This window comes from Pristis pectinata, chromosome 1, assembly GCF_009764475.1.
Source record: "Pristis pectinata isolate sPriPec2 chromosome 1, sPriPec2.1.pri, whole genome shotgun sequence".
NCBI classification, from domain to species: domain Eukaryota; kingdom Metazoa; phylum Chordata; class Chondrichthyes; order Rhinopristiformes; family Pristidae; genus Pristis; species Pristis pectinata.
The window spans coordinates 89,957,576-89,980,713 of NC_067405.1; the positions used below are offsets into that span (position 1 = coordinate 89,957,576).

Below are 23,138 nucleotides of genomic sequence, written 5' to 3' on the forward strand. Positions count from 1 at the left end.
GTTTCATTGACATGAAATTAATAGAGAAAAGACTGGACAAGAGAGAGAAAAAATCAAGATAGGAGGAAATCTGTTCCATGGGGGCAAGAACAGAGTGAAATATTGGGCCTACCATGGCAAATCTGATTGTGGATCTTGGGAAGAGAAAGAAGTTTGTTGAGATAGAATTGGGACAGGGAAGGAGTGTGGGTCTGTGAAGTTAGATCTGAGGAAAGGTTCCAGAGGAGTCAAGGTCAGTGTCAGACTGGGAACGATGGTTTGCTGAGGCTGCAGGGGGAAACAGCAGCTACTGAGGACAGAGAAGGAATCCATAGCTGCTAAGAAGAGGGCGGTAGATTTTATGCAAGCTGTTCTGTGCACATCCCCTTCTAGCTGATTTGTAGAAGATGACCTGTGTACACTGTTGGAATCGGGTGATGGTAGGTGCATGTGTCATTGCATTGGCGTTCAGCCTTCACAAGAGAAGACTGTTTGCGATCTGGCCTTTGTCATTCATGGCAACAACAGGCAGTAGTTTGGTGGTATCTATGGTGATGAAGAGCAAATGTTAGGGAGATTCTCCTTTGAATGGTGTTGCTACCTCCTGCTGGCCAGCTCATGAGCAGCATGGCTGGTTATGGAAAGATAAATTATTTGCCCGTGCTCTGTCAGCTATTGCTCCTTTTGATTAAAAACTAACAAGGAGTTAGAAGCACTTAAAATAGATTTTAAAAATATGCAATGGGTTTGGGGTTAATGCTGTGATTAATATGATTACATCAAGAAGTGGGTGAAGTATGTTTTAATGAATAAGATGGTTGGCTGTGATTTTTAAAGTTCTAGTTCAGTTGTGTTTTCTGTGGATGTTTATTGCTTCACTGTAGCACTGTGGAGACGTGATTTGAATTTCTATCCCGTAGTTCGGTGTCAGCCATCTGTTCTGCCGTCGGGTGCCCATGTAGAATTTCAAATGAAGTGCTATGTGGTGCTTCTACAGAAAATTCCTAAGGACCTGGAACATCTGCTTGTTTTTGCAAAAGCTCCAGATTGATTCTTTTGAATCTAATTAGTGTGCTGGACTGAATCATGAAATCTAATACCTTTTTAAGTCATTTAAAAATATAACTGGGATACACATTAAGAAACATTAGCTGATGCGATACAACTTTGAGTGAAGTGTACACAGGTCACCTTCTACAAATCAGCTAGGAGGGGATGTGCACAGAACAGCTTGCATAAAATCTACCGCCCTCTTCTTAGTAGCTATGGATTCCTTCTCTGTCCTCAGTGGCTGCTGTTTCCCCCTGCAGCCTCAGCAACAGCTGCTGAGACTTCCTGCTATCTTGATGCATGGTTGCTGCTGGGTCTCCCACTGCCTATGAAGCGGCTTGGATTTGCTGTCTGTAACTTTGTGGATTTTGCCACTGGCCATGTGCTGCACTAAGCCAAAAATAGGAAATTAAACAGGAAAGTCATGTGGATACAGGGAAAGAGCAAGTTGTTGAACTCTTTAATCCTTTATGAAATAGGTAGTTTACACAGAGTAGGCTGATTGACCTACATTTGCGTCGTACAATTCTAAGATAAATCATTATGGTAAAAAAAAATGTGAAAACTTAAATGGTTGCCACATTACAGGGATATGGAGGCTTTGGAGAGGGTACAGAAACTGTTCCCCAGGATGTTTCCTGGATTAGAGAGTATTAGCTATATTAGGAGAGAGTGGGCACACTTGGACTGTTTTCTCTGGAGTGTTGGAGGCTGAGGGGTGACTTGGAAGTAGTTTATAAAATTATGAGAGGCATAGATGGGGTAGGTAGAGTCCTTATCCCAGGGTGGAAATGTCAAATACTAGAGGGCTTTGCTTTAAGGTGAGAGGGGGAAAGTTGAAAGGAGATTTACAAGGCAAGTTTAGTTCACACAGAGAGTGGTAGGTGCTTGGAACATGCTGCCAGGGGAAGTGGTGGAATCAGGTACAATAGGAACATTTAAGATGCATTTAGACAGACATGTGAACGGGCAGAAAATGGAGGATATAGACCATGTGCAGGCAGATGTGCAGTTTAGGTCGGCATCATGGTCAGCACAGACAATGTGGGCCGAAGGGTCTGCTCCTGTGCTGTACTGTTCTATGTTTTAAATTTGGAAGCTAAGAACAAAGTTTGAATGCAATTGTTTGTGTTCTTTAAATATGCAAAATAAAAATTGAGCAACGATTTTAGAAGCATTATTTTTATATTGTTCAAAATATAACTGATGCACTCACATTTCCTTCTCTAGGTTCTCACCCTGTAGCCAAGTACCTCAGCTCCATTGACTACAGATACAACAATTTTTTCCAGGATGCAGCCTGGCAAGATTTTTTCACCAAAACTGAGGCCCCTTCCATAGGTAAAGAATGTGTGATAATGTATTGCAATTGCCCTGTCTCTTGAGTTGGGCTGTTTTGATTTACAGCATCCTCATAAGTGTGTTTCGTTAGTCCTTGGTTTAAAAGGGTGATCTCAACGTTGGAAGTGTTGTCTGTAGGTGGTATTAAAGAGTTTGCACTTAAGTTGCAGTAACAAAAATGGCCAGTTTTGTGCTTTAAGTGATTGCAGTTCCTCCTCCTTCTTTGAAATGGTGCTTTGAGACATTGTGTCCACCTGAAAGAGCCTCGTACAAATGTCAGTGAAGCACTTCTGACAGTGAAAGCTTCCTTAGTGCTGCTCTGAAGCTCCAACTTAGATTTTGTACTCCAGTATCCAAACTGGCACTTAACCCATAACTACGATTCTACAAAGAATGTTACCATTGGGCCAAGTCAATCTGGGAATTAGTTGACCAATCCTCAGTCCTTACAGTATTTTAATTCTCCCACCATGGCATTTAATTGCACTTTGAATAATGTTTTTCAATAATGTTCTTTCCTTGATGAAGTTGTTCTTGACTAAAAGCATTTATTGCTTTTGTTAGTTTCCATTTAATACAACGTTTAAATGTGATGGCAATAAATCAATGGAAAGTAGTTCATGAACTTTTCAACATAACTTCTTACACAAGTCAAATGATTGGTTCAGCTTCTTGGCTTTCAAAGTTTATTTGATATTAAAATCCCTGAACTGTCCTTTTGATTTAATAGCCATGATTTCTAAGTGAAATGCCAATCTGTATTACATGTTGTTAACCTTCAGAGCTAATGGTGGTCACACTTTGAGACATATAATAGCTGTATTTCGATAATGAAACTATTTTACATCTGAATACCTAATCTCCCATCAGATTTTGATACTTTCTGAAAATCTTTTTCAAAAGTACTTTTGTTTCTGTTACTGACATTTTCAAATGTTTAAACTTAAAAATACTTGTATCATGCTCTCTCAAGAGTATGGGATTAGAGTTGCTCTTGTTGCCTTGATCTTGCATTCACCATTTGGCATCTAAAGGTTGAGTTCAAAGGAAAATAGAGAATATAGGCATGTTTTTCTGGTAAGAAGATGTAGAATCAAGGAATGGAATAACTAAAAAATTAACTGCTGATCTGTGCCTCTGCAGTACATTCTCCCTGTGACTCGGGTTGTGTGTTCAAGTGGTTCTCTGGAGTAAACAGTCTAGGCCGATGCTCCGGTGCAATACTGGGTGAGGTGCTATACTATCTTTCCGAGGTTCTGCCTGGTTTCAGGTGGATAGCTATAAAACAAAATCCAGCAGCACCATGTGTAGAAGACCAGGAATATTCTCTCCAGTTCCTGAGATAATATTTACCCCTGAACCAATAAACCTGTGGTAAATTATCTGGTCATTCTATTCATTACTGGTTGTAGGAACTTGCTTCGATTGATTGCCATGTTTCCTACATTACAACAGTGACTACCCTTCACTGACTGCCATCCAGTTCTAATGAAAGCTATTTCTTCCAAATGCAAATTCATATTTTCTTTTGCATTGCATCGATGTGCATGGTGACATTAAAAGGTGGTACATAGAATCTTTGGCCAAAATTCATTTACTACTTCTTTTTGTTCAGTCATTCATCTTCTGAATACATCTGTGCATTGGTGAGAAAGGCAGACTGTTAATAACTGAGTGGATGACATGTATAACCTGTTAATTGTGTCTAATTGCAGTGCAAGAAATACCAGATGTTGTCTCTAGAGTTACTCAGTACATCTCCAATGCAAACATTGCCCACCAGTTACCTATAGCGGAAGCAATGTTAACATACAAACAGAAAAGGTACAGTTGTTACTTTCATACCATGTGGTTGGATTTCATTTTAATACTTTCTATAGAAGTTATAGTCTACAAATGGGAAACACATGGAAGATCTTTAGCATGCAGGACACTTTGACAGTAACAGATAGTTTCCTTGGCTTTCATCAAAATCAGCTGATGGTAGCCATGTCAGTGTGTATGCTAACTTTATAAAACTTCCACCTTTTATCACATAAATGTTGCACTTTACTCCCTACAAACTGATCTGTTGCTCTCACTGCATTTCTGTTATTTTAGTGAAATATTAATATAATAAAGCAAACAAATGCAGAACTGTGGTTGCTGTTTTAGTTTTACATTGCATCCCATGTTGTGGGGCATTTTATCATGGCATGTACCTCATTACAACATTGAGTTATTGGCAGCCACTAATCCACATCCCTTTGGCTTGGATGTACTTGTGAGTGTAAACTAACATGACAATAATACTTAATAAAAATATCTCAGCACTGAGTAGGCCTTGCATAAATTAAACCATTAAAAAGTGAGAAAGTTATGGTTTTCAGGTTTGGAGAGGTACTTTTTCTTATGTTGTTGGATTGCGATCCTTAACCAAGGTTGTCAATGGAAATTGTTATCAAGGCCCAATGTATAAGGGAGCCAGAGTAGCATCAGTAGTGTTGTAGTCAGTAAAGGGATACTGGGAAGGGTTTATTGAATGATATCGCAAGGGGTAATGAAATGTTGGAAACACTCAGCAGCTTAGGTAGCAGCTGTGGAAGAGAAAGAGAGTTAACATTTCAGGTCTAAGACCCTTTGTCAGAACTGAGAATGAGAGAAAACTTGGTTTTACATTGCAGAGAGGTTGGGGGGGATAGATAGGATGAAATGAATCTCTCTGATAGGGTGAGGTCACGGTTGCTGTTGCATTAAGATGCTGATGAAGTAATCTGGTTGATGGATTATTGAGGGCATTTGGAGATAAAGTGAACAAAGAAACTTGAAAGCTGAGAGGTGTGGACAGTTAGAGAAAATACAAACAAAGGAATGTAAAAGCTGTGAAATGCAGAGCTGTAGTGATTGTTAAGCAAGTCAGACCATGCTAATTGAGAGAGAAAAAAACTTGACCAATGAACAGGCACAATTGGCCTGCTCTGATACAAACAGAGAGTGGGTTACCTGAAGCTGGGAAATTCCTTATTGAGTCCCAAAGGCTGCAGTGTGTCCAGATGTAAGATGACATGCTTTTCCTCAAGCGTATGTTGGGCTTTGTTATAACCAGTACTGGAGGGCACAGGCAGATTGGTCAGAGTGGGAGCGGGATGGAGAATCAAAGTGGCAGGTAACAGGAAGCTCAGTTCAGCCCTGGTTACTGACTACAATGTCTCCACAGAGTGGTCAGCCAGGCTATGTTTGGTTTCTCCAATGCAACTGCTGTCATTAAATCATCAATCAGCTTACTTCAACAGTTTACCTCACCCCAGCAGAGATGATCACTTTCTCCTATCCAACTTTCCCAGACCTCTGCAACTTAAAGCCAACTTGTTTTCTCTCTTTCCCAGTTCTGAAAAAAGGCTCTTAGATATGAAATATTAACTCTAATGTTTCTCTTTCCGTAGCTGCTGCCTGACCTGCTAAGTGTTTCCAACATTTTTTGTTTTTATTTTAGACTTCCAACAGCTACATTTTTTTTTGATTTTCATCAACATTGTAAGGGACTTGGATTAACATCATCTGCATGAAGTGGTTATTGATTCTTGTGTTGACAAAGTCATTAATTTCTGGATGTGGGGTGAAGTAAAAAAAGAGTACAGAGAACGCCTCATCTTTTCTTTCAGTTCTTTATGTTCAATTCCTTTGAACCTTTAAGTTTAGTCACCCCCTATATTGCACAGATAATCACATTTTTTAAATATGGTCTAGATAAGCGAAGTGCTCATGGTAAAATTCTAAAGTTTTAATGATTGCCTACTTAATGACTTCTCTTTGAAATGTTTGTCCCCATTCTGGTTTCAATTCTTTAATAATAGCTCCTTTACAGAGAGGTATATGATGCTTGCATTCTCTCACTCTGATGACCAAGTCATGTTGTATTAACCTGGGATGATGACATTACCAAATTTATGTGTGATATTTTAAAACTCGAATGCCCCTTCATGTAGGCAGTTGTTATTCAATGTTGCACAAGTTCTCTGCAACTTTTTGTCAATTAAGTGTAGCTGAAGCTCGATATGTCAAAACAGCTGGAAAAAGCAACAGTAACAGAAGCTTGAAGTTTAAGTGGATTTTCTACCAATTATTTTGCTGGCTCTGCAGTAAACCAAGTTTTGTTTGCTGTGTTTATTGGTTTGTAGCAGAATCTTGGCTGCAAAACTGTATACTTAATATAGAATCAATTTGAAGGATGTCAACAAGATAATGCTTTGGCTTAAAAAATGAAACTTAAAATTGAAGCTGCTTCAAAATGTCAAAGAGCTCGTCTCCATTATTGACTCCCACATTGTTAGAGCTGAATATTCTCTCAACCTGCTTTGAATTGCACCCCCAATATATTGAAATGCTCCAAGGTACTTAACAGGAATATTGTCAAACAAGAGTAATTAACACGCCACCCAAAGAAAAAGGTATCAAGACTTGCAACCCAAGGCTTCACCAAAGAGGAGCCTCTTAAAGAGGCATAAAAGAGGAGGGTGGGAGTGTAAAAGGATGAAGGGAAATTTCAGATGGTCAAAAAAATCAGCTTTGTTAAACAACTTAAGTTTGGAATCATCTTGCTCAGGTTCAGGCAGTTTCCAATATCTTGGTTTCCTCCACCCATCTATATATCACTGTGATACCTTACTCCATTTTTTCCACCAGTAATCTGACAGAATTTGATCCAAATTGATAACCACCAGCTGCATACTTCAGACAAAGCAGATAGACCCACCAATCCCCTTCCAGTAGGGCATGTTTGTATTTAAAATTTCATCAGTGCCTAAGCTGCACAGTTGTAGATCTCCAGCCTCCTGATTTCAGCAGATAGGTAGACAGTCGTTGACCTGTTGAGTTATGCCAAGCCACTGCTTCTAATAAGCAGCAGCAATGGAATCAAAAGAAAGAGGTGATGGGGGTATTTGAAAACATAAATATTCTGATTGTAATTTTGACACATTCTTTTGGTATTTCTTCTCTTTATGTCATTGGATCTTGCCTAACTCTCTCAATGTGAATATGAACTTAATAAAAATGTGGCCTGTTTGTAATATGCACTCGGACTCTCTTCAGTGCTTGAATGTGAGCAGCTAGCAAAGAAGGGACAAGTTCTTACATTGACACAACCCTCCAGTGCAGCTTGTTCTGTGTAATAACCTGTGATTTTTGTTTTCTTGTGGTTGCTTTCAATAAAGGAAAAAGAGCTTTCATTTTGATTTTAACATAAGGTACCAGAGTCTGCTTGGGTTTTCCTTTTTTAATATGCTTTCTTAATTTTAATGCCAGTCTTTTTGTTTCTTCTTGGGTTAACAAAATTGTCTGTTACGATTGGATAAGTATACAAAGTTGAAAATTTGTTCCATTTGCTGGGGCATTTAGTGCTTCGGGTAAATGTAGTGTTTGAGCATTTCTTGTGAAAAATCATGCACAGAGAGAGAGAGAGAGACCATGCTGAGTTGGTGCAGAAAATAAGAACTTGCACTGCTGTCAAAGTTCTTTCTTTATCTGGGCTTCCCTAACTGAACTGTTACTCCACCTAGTTTCCCCATTGCTTAGTAGTTTAACTGGATACTTGGATGAATCTCATTAAGTCAGATTTATGTCATATGCTTCTATGTCATCACAACAAAATGTTACTGATTAGAATGTTTACTCTGTACTGGCCCACCTGTTAAGCGTATAGATAATGTTGACAAGGCAGCATTTATTGCCCATTCTTGGTTGTCCTTGAGCTGTAGTTGGTGCAGTGAAGGTGCTGATACAGTAATCGATAGGGAGCACCAAGATTTTGATCCTACAACAATGAAGGAATGATAATATATGCAGTTGATTAGGAGTCAGTGTGGAAAGTAGTGTTGAAACAGTACAGAAATGCTGTTGTCCTTGGTGGTAATGATCACGGTGCCGGGATCCTCTGCTGAAGTAAACATGATGAACCCTCCTATGAATAATAGACACATTTTATGAAAGTGCTACCTATAGTCTTCCTCAGCAATGAGAGTTTATCTTTTCTCTTAAAATTATTCCTTCCATCTTATTTTTAAAAATGTTTTGAGTGAATTTTTGTGGGCTCGCACTAGTGATGTATTTGTTCCATTAGTGCACTCAACACTGAGCTTTGCACTGATTGTGTGACCATGGGTATGACAGTGGAGCAATCCTTTTACTTTGCCATTTCCTCATGATCTGACACACTGACATTTCCTGAAGCACTTCAGGATACTCAAGTCTGGGCCACTTAAGGAGGACAAAATCATACTTGTGTCAGACTCTCTGCTTTCCTCAATTAATTTTCTAATCTATTTGTGCAAGAATTACTCGCTTGTTAATCAAGTGAAAGGAAAAGACTGGCTGAAGTAGTAATGTTTGCCATTTTTTTTCTGCTGCTTCTCTTACCCTTGATTATTTGCTGGCAAGTTAATAGCCTCTTGGCCTGCCTTTTGAACCAAATAAGATGCTTGTGATTTGAGTGTGTGTTAATCAAGCTTTTGGAGTATGCTGACATCCCTCCTGGTAACTGCAGTACAGAGGCATGAAACTATGTGAGAGACTTCTGAACAGTAGTAGGAGCTGCTGTGACTGTATGCTGATGTGTCCAAGGTTCACAGCTATCCGACACTATAACAAATAATGTAGGTGATTCCTATACATGCTCCTCCAACATGTTTCCTACTAACTTTTGCAAGTGATTTCATATTATATACTATACTGAATCCAAAAGACTAGGCAATTCCTACCAAAATATCTCACTGCTCCTTTATACCTGTTAAAAAGATGTTTAATAATAATCCTGCTGACTCTCCTCATGGGGTAAACACTCCAACTCAAATGGTGTGGCTAAATATGGGCACTACCACTACCAATCCAGGGAATTGAACCTACAGTCTTGCATTCTATATCTCTGTGCTTTAGAGTTTCAAAAGACTGCACTGGAACTGCCCAGAAAGATCTGGTGATGTTTCTCAGGACTCCTAAAAATTATATGGAAACATGGACCTTTAAGGCTTGGAAATTTGTGATAGCATTTCCATGGTTCTTGTTTCGCTATGGCAGACAATATTTGCCCGATCAGCTTCAAATTTTAAGTCATCTGGCAATTAGTTTACTAACTCCATTCATTAGTAAGGGCTTTAGTTAGAATCATATCAAGCTTTAGAAACAATCGCCCAACTGAGAATTTTGGAAGGGTTCACTAACTTCTACTTAGTAGATCATTAGCTCTTCTTACCAGTGTAGAGAGACCACTGCCCGGGGGATCTCACTTGCTTTGCCACCAGAATATCAATACACTGCCAATAAAGATTTGTCAGGTGCATCTAGGAATCACTCAAAGGTTTCTGCTGTATAACAATCCCAGTACTCAAGGACTTCCTGCGTCCTATCACAATTCCAGATTTTCCCCCAAGGTTCCTATATCCTATAATATTTCTGTACTCTCACAAGAGTTCCCGTGTCATGTAACATTCCCAATATTTGTCCAAGTATGTGCCCCCAGGTTTTATGTTTCGTAATAATCCCTATATTTATCTCAGTGTTCATGACAGACTCTGTAATTTGCTATTCACAAAAGTGACCTCCATAATTACCGCCTAAGATAATATACATACTCCCTTTCAACCAGACTCCCTTCTTGAGTTAGGCATATTTTTGATATATCGGGACTTGCAGGATCCATTATTATGGACCAGCACATGGGTCCTGCCAGATTGCTTCAGTTTGAGTCCTAAAGGTGTTTTTTTTAATGAATTTTATGCTTTTAAGAATATTGACTTGGAATTGAAAAGTCTTCTTTGAATGCAAATAGCTGGTTATAAAACACATTAACTTTATGGAATTAAAGACACAGCACAGAAGTACACCATTTGGCCAATCTTCCCTCTGCTAATTTGGTAGAGCTCTCCCATTTTGCATGCTCCCCTGCTCTTTTCCCATAGCTCTGCAAAGGTTTTCCCTTCAAGTAATTATTGATTTCCTTTTGAATGTTGCTATTTAATTGGCTCCCACCATGCATTCAGGCAATGCCTTCCAGAACATAATAACTCATTACGAATAAAGAACTACCATTGCATCACCTCTGGTCCTTTTGCCCTTAGTTACTGACCCTTCTGCCCCTGGAAAGTATTTTTCCATATTTGCCGCATCGAAACCTGTCATGATTTTTAACATTTCTATCAAATCCTACTGTGAGAAGTAAAAATACCAGCTTCTCAAGTCTGACCATAGTTCATCCCTAGTGTCATTGTAGTTAATATCGTAATTTTATGAAATCTCTTCACATTACAATAGATGAGAAGGTAATGTTGCCTGGAGTGCTATGTGCCTGATGCCACACTACTGTATATGCCTCTCCCAGTAATATAGTATGCTCTACATAAATCTTTGCAGCTGTTTCAAAGAATAATGTTACTGCATATTTATGCAAATTCAATTGAGATTATTTGATGAAGCTGACTTGTTACTGCATGTGAAGATTTGCATTATTTCCCACATCCTTGAAAAATAAATTTTTGGATAAGATTTAATCTATTTCTTTTTTTTCTTAGCCCTGATGAAGACTCTTGCCAAAAGTTTATTCCCTTCATTGGAGTAAGTAATTTCATTTGTATTTTAATGTTTCACATTTGTCTTTGTGGTTTTCACTAAAGGTCCTCTTTTATCCCCTTCCCATCACCTTTCTTCTGTCGGACAGTCCAGTCATTGCTCCATTCCAACTTCCCTATTTTGTTATCACAACTATTTGCTACCCACATTGCTTTCAGTGGTGGGGGATGGGTCTGGAGGTGATATTTTGGGGCACAAATGTCTGGAAGTTGCTGTTGGTGGGAGGCGTAGTGAAGATGTGCAAGTACCTTGATGGGAAGGTTTTGATATTTGGAACATCAGTCCTGTTGCAGGGTTTCAACCCAAAACATTGACCATTCATTCTCCCTCCCCACAGATGCTGCTTGACCCATTGAGTTCTTCCTGCATATTGTTGCTCCAGATTCTAGCATATCAGTCTCTTATATCTCCAGGTTTTGACGATTGCCTGAGATAGGAGAAGATGTATGCATGGAGCATTTGAGCAATTAACTTTTGTGACTTTCTATAGTTTCGTCTTTCAGTTTAAAGAAAAGTTAGTCTTTTGAGCTATCAGATGGAATTTAAAATGATTAATTCTGCTAAATCTTGGAACAAAGCAGCAGTACTCTCCATTATATGCAAGGCAGAGAGCCGGTCATATGTAATTCACCTAGTGGTCTCTTCAGTTCTTGTATCACGCCCAAGCGTCTTCATAAACTTCCCTGGGTGAATATAAATACAGAACCTGGATGAGGTGCATTGAAATGAGGAGGCTCTTGATCCTGGCTATTTTGTGTGCTTTTAATACACTGAACTGAATCTGTAATATTTATGCTTGCAGGTTGTAAAGGTTGGGATCGTGGAACAGTCTTCAGCAACGTCAGGTTTGTAATTTCTTCAGAAAAACCAAATGAGTTCTAATCAACCAAAGGAAATGTTTATGGGTAATTTGGAGGAACTTGCTCTTGTTCAAAGTTGTGTTTAATTGTATTTGATGGAATAAAAACTTACAGCAACCTTTTTAAAGCAGTGTTAAGCTGTTGTTACAGTCATGCAAAATAATTCACATTATCTGCAGGTGATTCAGATGATGCTGCCACTTCAGGTTCCAGTATCTTGTCTTCCACCCCTCCGACGCTATCTCCAGCAATGAAGGAAGCCTCCCCTACCCCACCCTCCTCACCCTCTGTGGGAAGTGGACTGTATTCAAGGTAAGTATTAGAAGTATGTATTCAGGCAGCTTTCTGCCCTTCCGAACATGCTGAACATTCACTCAGTAAGAACTGGATTCACACAAATGATTATAGCTGGCATTCGTTGCCTTTGAAAGAAAGATCACTACTAAATGTAGTGCATTTTGCAACTTGTTATGACGTGGCATTTTTTGTACAGGCGATTAAACACTTCTGGAATGTAGTCACTATTATAACAGAAAAGACCGCAGGCAATTCATAAGCAGCTGAGTCCCTAGAGCAGCACTGTTATAATAACTAGGTGGTCTTGATAAGAGATGAGAGATGAATATTGATCAGATCACTGGGAAGAATGTACTGTTCTTAATCAAAATAATTTCATGAGGTCTTTGAAACAAGTAGAATGCTGGCAGTACTCAACAGTTCAGGCAGCAATCGTGAAGAGAAAAACAGAGCTAACGTTTTAGTGAACTTCCTTTACGTCCAGTAGGATTTATTACATCTGAGAGGGAAGATGGGATTTGAGCTTTGCGTTTGGTCTGGAAGATGGTGGCCTTGCCAATGTCACATTCCCTGGGACTGGCACTGGCGTGTCATGTTGAATTTTATGTGCTGTTTTTTGGTGTACGAATTGAACCCATAACCTGACTCAGATGACAATGTAGCCATTGTGAAAGCTGAGCCATCAGCTTCAAAAAGACCTAATTAAATAGTGTAGTGTCTCGCATCTGAGGAGGCAAGGCAGTGATTTCCTGATTATCTATTTCCATTGGGATCTGAGTAGATTTGAATTTTCTCTGATATGCTGTTTAGGTTAACCTGGTCCATGTGACTCATCCAAGGGCTGTTATGCCTCTGCTTACTCTTTTAATGATGGGTTTGACGAATTTGGCTAAACTTTGTATCTACTAATTAATCTCCATTTTAGCCAAAAACATAATCTTGGTATAGTATTTTTAAACATGGTATTCTGTTTTGTCTCTTTCTCCATTTTGTAATTATACTCCTTATCTGTATCTGTTCTGCAAATAAAACTTAAGTAACCATGTGACCTTCCTTTGACCTTTACTAATATGGCTGATGGCAGCTGTGCTATTACGTTTAATTTTTTTCTTTCCTGACCTCATTTATGTCTCCAGCTGAGACCAAGAGTTCATCCTGTGGAGGTGTCACATGGATAAATGCATCTGTCATGAATTTATTACATATTCATGTGTTAGTACATGGAGCTTGCTTAATGATTCCATTTGCTTTGTTGTTAAGCACTGATGTGAAGTGTGTTGGCAAGCTCAGTAATTTCACAATGCTCAACTCTTGCTAGTTCACAGAGCCTTGGTCACAGTGGAGAGCTGATGGGACTGCAGGTGGACTATTGGATCGCACAGTTGGCTGACAAGAAGAAGGACCCAGAGAAGAAGGATGCTTCAGCCAAAAACACACTGAAGTGCACCTTCCGTTCCCTCCAGGTCAGCAGGCTGCCCAATGGTGGGGAGGTTACAACCCTGCCAACAATGTCCATGACGGTGGTGACAAAAGAGAAGAATAAAAAGGGTAAGAGACTGCTCGGAGAGGATTTAGTTGTTCATGGTCAAAGAGCTGCAGTTGCTGGAAATCTGAAATAAAAATGGGAAACACTTAATAGATGCTGCCTTACCTGCTGAGAAAGATGCATTTAATGCCTCGAGTTGGTCCAATTTTAGGATTCTAGTGTTTTAATTATATTGTTTAATCATCTGTGACATTGCTTATGGATGATGTGCAGCACATGAGAGGTTTGGTTGCTATAATCTACTTTCCTTTTTAGTGTGGCCTGTCCTTTGTGGGAAAAGTGGTCTAAATCACAACACTACTGTTCAGTTATTAATATTAATGGGAGATATAAATTCCCAGGAAGGTCACCTCTTAGACTAGTGCCTTTCCTTACAACCTGTCTGCACCCCAACCATATTTTTTTTAAAGTTGATTATTGTGGCACATTAGAGTGTGATGGACTGCCACGCACCACACTTTATTACCTCGCATTTTTATATGAAATAACTATCTTTCTTATAGTGATGTTTTTGCCTAAGAAGACAAAAGACAAAGAATTGGAATCAAAGAGCCAAGTGATTGAAGGCATCAGCCGGTTAATCTGCACTGCAAAACAACAGCAGACCATGCTGCGAGGTATGACTGGAAAGAATTGCCTTTTAACAGTATCACCATATAAATCTTCTGTGGGCAAGTGCGTGGTCGACTATGATGTGGCAGATGGAGACTAGCACTTATGTTGCACCTTCTACATCTCAAAGCTCACTGCAGCCACTTGGTACTTATATCATGTACTTTTGAAGTGTAGACCTTGTAAGAAATGCAGTAGCCACGCAAAGTTTATGACAACCAGCTAAATTTCTTTTTATTGTTATAGTTAAATGAAATAGAATCTTTTATCCCCACCAGAGGGGTCTTATTAATGTTTATGCGAAGGAAAAGCATTGCTGACAGTTCATTGTTCACCCAACACTGCACTGCAAGTAACCATCTAGACTTTGTGCTTGCTTCTGTGGGTTGGGTTTTGAGGTTGAGCTGCTATCCTAGAGCCAAAGCTGGTGCCCACATTCAAGCATTAGCTTATGCTTAGGTTAACTCTGAGCTTTCCATGTATGCTTTACTGAGCCCTGTCCGCTTTACTGAGCCCTGTCCTCTTCATCCTTTTAAAGATTAGTATTCCGTATAGCACTGTGAAACATACACTGGGTAGGAAATTATTTAATGACTTCACTGGAATAATTTGGCAGTTGCAGCATAAAAAAAAGGGAGGTGGTGGGGGGGGAGCTGGTTTCTGCCACATTTCTGATGGCAGAGAGTAAACTGAGAGAAATTTCCAGCCACCATGCCCAATGTCACTCTCGGGTTCCCCTTAATACGCCTCATTATGCCTCTACTCCAAGTCTGGGTTGGCTGATGTTGTTTATTGAAGAAGCAGAAGAAGCACCACAGTTGGCTTTTGCCTTCTGTGTTACTACAGTAACCACACTTCAAAAAGAAACACTTAATTGGCTGGAAAGTAATTCAGATGCCTTGAAGTCAAGTAACATATCATAAATGCAAATCCTCCTCTTCTGACCAGCTGAAAAGAGTTATTGCAGGATATGATTGCTCTCCAGTGACCCAGCTCAAGTGTGTACATCTGGATGGTGAAGTGAGAATAGTTTGTGCGCCACATATGAGGATCAGGCACTTGGGCCATGTATCGGAGCTCATCCTCTCTCTGTGGTGCCTTTCACCAGAGGTAGCGGCAGAGTACTTATTTGCTTGTACAGCCGTCCTGGGGGTGTGAAAGACATTAATTCTTCAGGAGAAAGATGAATTGGATAACTACTAAGTAAAAGTTCTCATTTAAAAGGGGGATACGGCAAGGGGTGCAGTAGTGCATTGGAGATGTAATTATCTTTGTAATCTGAAGAATGGGACTTCACATCGGTCTGTGGCAGTTTGAGAATTTAAAATCAATTATTTAAAAATTAAACAAAAATAAGAAAAGATGAAGTGGTCATTAAGCTATTGGACTGTCCTAAAAGCTTAGCTGATTTCTTTGCCCCTTAGGAAAGGAAACCACCTCTCTTTACCTGTTCTGGTTGAATATAGTTGTCTCTAACAAGTGGCTGGCAAGTACCTAGTGCAGTAGCATTCAAGCAGGTGTGTGTACTGCAGTAGTTTGGGAGTAAGGCCAAGTAGGAATGGGGTTCAGAAGGATGAGGGGGGGACTGTTGAATACTGAAAGGCCTGGATATGGTGGACGTGGAGAGGATGTTTCCTTTAATAGGAGTCTAGGATTCGAGGGCACAACCTCTGAATAAAGGGACATCCCTTTAGAACTAGGATGAGGAGGAATTTCTTTAGCCACTGGGTGGTGAATCTGTTGCCATTGGAGGGCTGTGGAGGCCAAGTCATTGGGCATATTTAAGGCAGAGATTGATAGGTTCTTGATTGGTAAAATGGTTAGTTACGGGCAAAGGCGAGAGAATGAGGTTGGAAAAAAAATCGAGTCATGATTGAATGGCAGAACAGACTCAGTGGGCCAAATGGCCTAATTCTGCTCCTATGTCTTATGGAATGGTCGATAAATGTCGTCCATGCCAGTGGCACCCTTATGCCGAAAGTGATTTTTTTTAAACAAAAGATGTGGTAGGCTGCTGATTTACACTCTGTTCTGGATGTTAGCAAATAATTTGTCCATGATCCATTGTTTTAGGTCATTAAATTGGCATTACCTTAAATGGGCACAGGCAGTGCAGACTCTACTCCTAAACTGTTCATGCTGCAAGAATGTACTGGGGTAAAGTGGATTGGTCATTACAGGACTGGCAGTACAGCAGAGGGCATCAGACTGTTCTACCTACCCCTGGTGGTTAGGCTACAGTAAAACTTCCCTAGGATTGCACAAAGTGTTGACAAGTCTGCTTCAGCAGTCTGACAGCACATAAATTCCAAACTTCCTAGCAGCAAGCGAGAATGACGAAAGAACGGAGATGTGTCCGTCGCGAGTCACGGAAGGAAGCCCAGACTGGAACATTCCAATCCCCAATATCTGAAGTTGCTCATAATTATGTGTTCAAAGCTCGATGAAATAGCACACGTGGAAGCTTACTCAAAACATTGGGAATTGTCACAGGGAATCTTTCTGAATAAAGGGATGTCCCTTTAGAACTGAGATGTGGAGGAATTTCTTCAGCCATTGGGTGGTGAATCCGTGGAATCCATTGCCATGGAGGGCTGTGGAGGCCAAGTCATTGGGCGTATTTAAGGCAGAGATTGATAGGTTCTTGATTGGTAAAATGGTTAGTTATGGGCAAAGGCAAGAGAATGAGGTTGGGAAAAAAAATCAGTCATGATTGAATGGCAGAGTAAACAAAATAATGAATAATCATGTCATGGTGGTGATTGTTTGTAGAATCATATAATGCAGGCACAGGCTTTATAGCCCATTGTACCCAAGCAGCTCTTTGAAAGAGCTTTCCAGTTAGGACTGCTCCACTCTTTACCTTGAATTTTTTTTTAACTGATGAATTCATTTTCTGTTTAGAGTTTCCTAATGAATTTGCTTCCCACTTTTTCACCATTCCAGATTATAATTATCTGCAGGAAACAAAATCTCATCTAAGTCAATTATTTTTAAAGTAGGAAATGGATACTTGTTTTCACCAATGTGCTCACTCTTTCTCTACTTCTCTTCCAGTGACGATTGATGGAGTGGAGTGGAACGATGTAAAGTTTTTCCAGCTTGCAGCTCAGTGGTCCTCTCACGTGAAGTATTTCCCAATTGGCATTTTCACCCATTTGAAATCTGCTTATTAAACTTTCTCAGCTGTGCTGGACTGAAAACCAGCAGCTAGCCAGTGCCAAGAACCCTTTGCAAACTGCAGGCACCTGCTGCTTGTGTGCCATTTCAGAGCTTTGCATCGATTAATTTTTATTTTTTTGAAAAGGATGATCCAAGGCAAGGAATAATATAAAAAAATCTTTCCAAGTCTTACCAGAAGGTTGTGTGGGCATTTGCAGCACTGGTTCCCTATGGCAAGGGGAAGATGGCATTCAGATACAGATGTGTGTGATGCACTTACCACACTTGTTTGTGGCTATTACCTGTTTTTTTTTGGCTCTCAATAAATAGGGGTGAAGCCTGAAGGTTGAAGGATGGACGGCAAACCTGTTCACTACCTTGCATAATCAATACAGAGCAAAGATTAATAGTAAAAAGCTGACTTAAGTTGGATGTTTTTTGCATTGAACCATAGTTGTGGTCCTTGGAATGCAAGTAGTGTAATTTTCTCCCTGGAAATCCACTCTGAATCATGAGTCAAGTTGTCCTTTGTCAGATCCCAGAAGCCCACAAGCCACTTCAATTGTAGCCACGTGCATAGACTCCAAATGAAGTCTGAGAGTGATTGTCACTTGATTATTTGGTTTGTTTTATTCGTGCTTCTTAAATAAGGCTCTCAGCTACCATAAAATGCAAAGTCTTGGTTTGAAGATAATTCATTACCATGGCAGCTAAGAAAGGGGGATCACTTAGCTGTGGAGCTGCAGGTAGTCCCACTAAATGCTTTTCTCACCTTCCAAAGCTGGCAAGTGGGTTTGGTTTGCACTGGTGACACCAACCAGCTGCTATATTTTTGTTGCACACCACTTTTTAATAAGGCTGTAGTATAACTTGTGTGGGATTTCCTTTTTCAGATGCACTTCTTGGTGTCTTATCCTTTGTGGTCACTGGTGAGGAAGCAACTGAGTCAAACTGATGACATCTTTCCCACACCAGCCACATAATTACCACAGGGGCTTTGTTTCCACCGTGTATGTTAGTGATCTAGTGCAAAATTTCCAAAATACCCAGCTTCAGATAACGTTTTATGCTTATAACCTGGGTTCCATTGATTTCTAACTGCTGTCTTTTGGTTTTGGAGTGGACAGGAGAGGAATGCTTCTTTATCCCAACTTTAACATAGAACCATTCTGGAAATAATTTGGACTCTGTGTAATTTGAGTGCACCCATCATTGAAGAGGAAGGATGCCTGTTTTTCCTTGTGGTCTTGCTTATAATTTGCAATGTATATAACAGTTTGTTGGTATAAGCTTTGATATTTATGGCATAATTTGTATGGATTTGAGTAGGCCTCCTGAAAGGATATAGTCTCTTGAAGGAGTGCAGATTGATTTTTTGACACTAATAATTTATGTTGTACAGTTTTATATAGACTGGTGCAGTGACAGTGCAGAATCTGTCACTATAGGCACCAAAGGATACTTGCTCTTAATGTAATGAATTTCTCCCCATCCCTCTCCCCATCCCTTCCCCCCCCCCCCACCCCCCCATGTGTTGTATTGGCACAAAAACTCTAAAATAATGTGACTTAGGTCAGAATATATGGGTCGGAGTTAGGCTTGTAGCTCATCTGAAAATAAACCATGTTTGCATTGATTTCCTTCATACTGAAAATAATTAACAATGTCATTGCAAAGTCTAACCTTAACAGTGTGTAGTTTTCTGCTTCTGCAAATACCTCAGACCTTTTTATTTTAATGTGCCAAAATATTTTTTTAAGTAATAATTCTGGGTGAGAATTCATTAGATCTCACCTGCCTTAAGCGCAACTAAATCAGGACCTAGCCCTGCAGGGTATAACATGCCAATGAACTAGTGCCTCAGAGTGCATCAAGCGTGTTGGATTTGCAGGCAGAAAGGTGACAAGTAACACTGCAAATATCAACGTCTTAAAGATTAAGTAACTCAAACACATAGAAATGTCTGTGTTTGCCTTCATGATCTGTGGTGCTAGAATACTCATCTCTGCATTACTTTATATGTCTGTGCGAGACAGTAGATTCACACAAATCTAGTCTTTATAACTACTGACCTATGTAATATTCGTCATCAATGATCAGTGTCTATTTCATTACTGTCTCTATTTCCTATGTGGCGCTTAGATCTCTGACCGGTTTATTGTAGACACTATCTTGAAAAATTGGTTTTAGGGGAGTCACTCATTTCAAAGGTTCTTACCACTAGTTATTGTGAGTAGATAATGTTGCACCATTTATGAAAGTTAAGGTGAAGACCTGAAGAAAGGCAGAACATCTTGAGAATGTATAATCTTTAATTAGGTGGCCACCTTACTCCTGCTGCAGTAGAAGTATTTTCCAGACGACTGAGCTTAGTGGGGTGAAATCAGACATGAAAGGCATGGACTTGATTTTGACACCTGTTATACAGTGCGCCCAATATAAGGTGTGGCACATAATGTCAACTCATGGCTATTTTGCATCCTCGTATCTGATTTTTGAACCCATTAATACCACTCTTCACTACACTTGGAACTGTGAGCATCCAAGAAAATCTCCCTTTAGTTCAGTAGATTCCTGGACTGTATTGAACTGGACTTATACAAGAGAGTTTCTGGTTTGATACCTGATCTGCAGCATTGCTGAGTAAGGTATTGAAATGAACTTGCAGCATCCTAGGGTTTGGCAAAAGGAAAAGTCCACTAGGGTTCTTGTATCTGATCTCCACCCCTCTTTTCCCTGCCCCCCTTCACCCCTCCCCCACCCCCTCCCGCTTCCCTCCCCACTGGGTGGAAGGAGGTTGTGCTTAAGATGGTAGATATGAACAAAGTTGGCTTTAGTGGTGATAGCATGTCAAATCTGGCAGTGTAGTCTCTGTTTGAAGCAGCTATCTGCATTCTGTAAAGTGGTGACCATAGAACCATACCCTAGTGCGAATCTGCATCCTCTGCAGAGGAAGTAACTGGTGGGTAGAAAAAGGAGTTTTTAAAAAAAATTTAGAGTTGCAACTTCCAGATGGAGATGGGAATAAATCAGTATGTTGCACAAATAAACCCTATCGGTAAAGAGATATGATATGTCCACCACTTTTCAACAAAGTTGTTTAATTTTGGAACCAGCAAATGCAACTGTTACACAGGTACACTGATACCAAATACATGGCTCTGCACGAGTGGGGACAAGGCCCCTTTGGTCCTGTCTTCATTGTTGGAGACAGGATTTTTGAATTCCATGCTGACTGACTGACCTACTGATTATTTGGGATATAGCCACTGATTTTCTCATATTTATTTTCCATATTACAATATGGCTGAGTAAATGAAACTGCATAACCAATACTGACTAAATTAACCTGATGTACTAAGGGCAGCTTTGTCTGTGGAAATGTACAAGCCTATTCAAAATGGTACCATGCTAATCCTGCACTTGCAATATGTCAATTTGTGTTACTCACATACTGCTACCAGGTCCTGAAGAGCTCATGCTATTTTCTTTCTGTTAAAGGATTATTATGTTCCAGGCCTGTGCCTGACATTCAATAATTATCACTTAATATTGATCTAAGTAAAATGCATTTGCAGGCCTCCTTCACAACTCAACTCTATAAGGAAGAAACCATACAGATGAGGATCTCAGCATTTCAGTCCCAGATATCCAGTTAACTAATCTGGCCTTGGGTTCAGCAGTGCATGCCCGCTGAGGAAAGTGTTGGGCACTGAGATGATGCCTTTCACATTGAAAAGATGCGCTATCCAATCACACATCAAGAATGGCTACTTAGATAAGGTATTGGAAGCTTGTCATCATCTGTGGGACTGCGCCAGAAGGGGGTAGGGGCTACTATTGAAGGAATGAAACCATTTTAAACCATGCTGGTCCTGTTCCTTCAGATGGTTGATTGCTGGAATCCAAAGGGTGTAAATTCTAGATATCATAAGCTGAACGATCGTGTAATGTGACTTTAAATTGAGTTATTACAAAGCACGAGCAAAATATTATCACAACATTGCCAAATGGTCCTTGGAAAGCCTGTGTGTATTTTCCATTTAATTTGTTGAAGATGGACAAATGTTTGAACAAACATTATTAAGTGTAGGGATGAGGCTCTTTCTCACTAGAAGAAGATCATGTAATGCCCAGTCCACAGGTCACAATGTGACTCAGACCAATGGAGTTTAACAGCGCAGTAGAATTATAACACTGGAATCCAATGATGTCACAATTAAGAGATTGGTTGAAATATAATGGTGGAGTATCCTTCATAGATGCATTGCAGTTGACTTGGAAAACATTGATCATTGGTCCATCACTGCACCCAGACATGCAGAGAATGTGACTATATTTGCTTTGTTCTCATTTCACCTTTTTTTTTCCCCATCTGTTTCATTGGGTTTTTGTTTCTTTGTACTGGCCTCCATAAGAGTGTTAGAGGCATAGTTCCATCCACTGCTGCAAGACTCTTAGGCAGTTCTCCAAAATGGAAGTCAAAAAGTCTCTTTTTAAAAATGCAAAAAATTGGAATAGTGCTTTTTAAAATAGCATGCTCTTTGCTTTCAAGTTATCCAAAGCATTTTGACAAATAGATAAAATCTTAAGGGAGAGTAGGAATTGAGAAGGGTTGGAGGCATTGCCCCAGTTTTAATTATACCTGTGCCAGAAGGGAGAAGTAAACAGATCAACAAAACAGAATATTCAACATTCTTTGCTATAAATCCTATTATAATAGAGTGCAATTTGTTATCTGCTGAAAGCACTTGCCCTCTGACCTGGAAGCATTATGGAAGCACTGTGTGTGAAACCTCTGTACAAATGTGAATGGTTTCAAATACAGACACACCATGATGTGAAAATTTGCACTGTTTTGCTGTCAAGAATAAAATCTTAAGTCTTTTAATTTTTTTTAATTAAAATGTTCTGAATTTTCACTTTAGAAGGCTGATATATGATAAGATTGCAGTATTTGTGTTTTACAACCCCATTGTAGTGCAAGTTTGTTTTTCTTTATGTAATGGTGAAGACTTTATGAAGGAACAGACATGCAATACATTGGATTACTACAATTAAATAAAGTAACCTTTATCCATGTGTGGTGTCATTACATGAGATTGGTTATTCATTCTGTCTTGAACCTATTATTTACCATTTTTTGACTCAATGGCAAATCACATTTATATAGCACCTTTAACACAAAATATCCAATGACTCTTCATGAGAGCATAGACAGTTTTTGACAGTGAGCCTTTTAAGGAGATATTTGAAAAAGTGGCCTGAAGTTTATTCAGAGGTAAGGTCTTGAGAAAGGTTATGTGTTGAGCCTCCTCTGTCATTCATTAACATTGTGGTGATCTTGTCCCTCATGTCCACTCTTCTACCTAATTCCCATAACTTTTGGTGCCTAAAAATCTATTGATTTCAACCTTGAATATTTTTGACAATTGAGCATCCTTAGCCTGAGAATTCTGAAGATTTTTCAGACGCTCAGGTTCCAAATGGCCAAATCCCTGAAAGACCATGCCTTAATCCTGGACTCTCCAGCTTAAGCAAAGAACCTCATGGAATCATCATCTTTTCAAAGCGATCACTTCTCATTCCTTTAAGCTCCAGTGAATATCACTCAATCTCAGTCTTTTCTGAGGACCATGCCTTCATCCCAGCAGTCTAATGAATCTGCATAGCACTTGAGGCTTCAGATATTC

At 39.6% G+C, this 23,138-nt stretch overlaps 1 protein-coding gene across 8 annotated transcripts in view; it reads left to right on the forward strand.

Moving 5' to 3' along the window:
- Positions 1 to 22,525, forward strand: part of pacs2 (phosphofurin acidic cluster sorting protein 2) — a 181,329-nt gene extending 158,804 nt beyond the window's left edge. For 5 of the 8 annotated variants that reach the window (XM_052023656.1, XM_052023684.1, XM_052023667.1 and 2 more), the window contains 9 exons: positions 2,260 to 2,370; positions 4,086 to 4,194; positions 7,563 to 7,595; positions 10,911 to 10,953; positions 11,771 to 11,813; positions 12,008 to 12,140; positions 13,444 to 13,673; positions 14,175 to 14,288; positions 17,341 to 22,525. In XM_052023656.1, the coding sequence (XP_051879616.1) occupies positions 2,260 to 2,370; positions 4,086 to 4,194; positions 7,563 to 7,595; positions 10,911 to 10,953; positions 11,771 to 11,813; positions 12,008 to 12,140; positions 13,444 to 13,673; positions 14,175 to 14,288; positions 17,341 to 17,459 (935 nt within the window). In that variant the 3' untranslated portion in view covers positions 17,460 to 22,525. The remainder of the gene's footprint in view (positions 1 to 2,259; positions 2,371 to 4,085; positions 4,195 to 7,562; positions 7,596 to 10,910; positions 10,954 to 11,770; positions 11,814 to 12,007; positions 12,141 to 13,443; positions 13,674 to 14,174; positions 14,289 to 17,340) is intronic. The other 3 variants (XM_052023706.1, XM_052023674.1, XM_052023716.1) reach the window with 1 other exon arrangement.
- Positions 22,526 to 23,138: the final 613 nt, after the last annotated feature.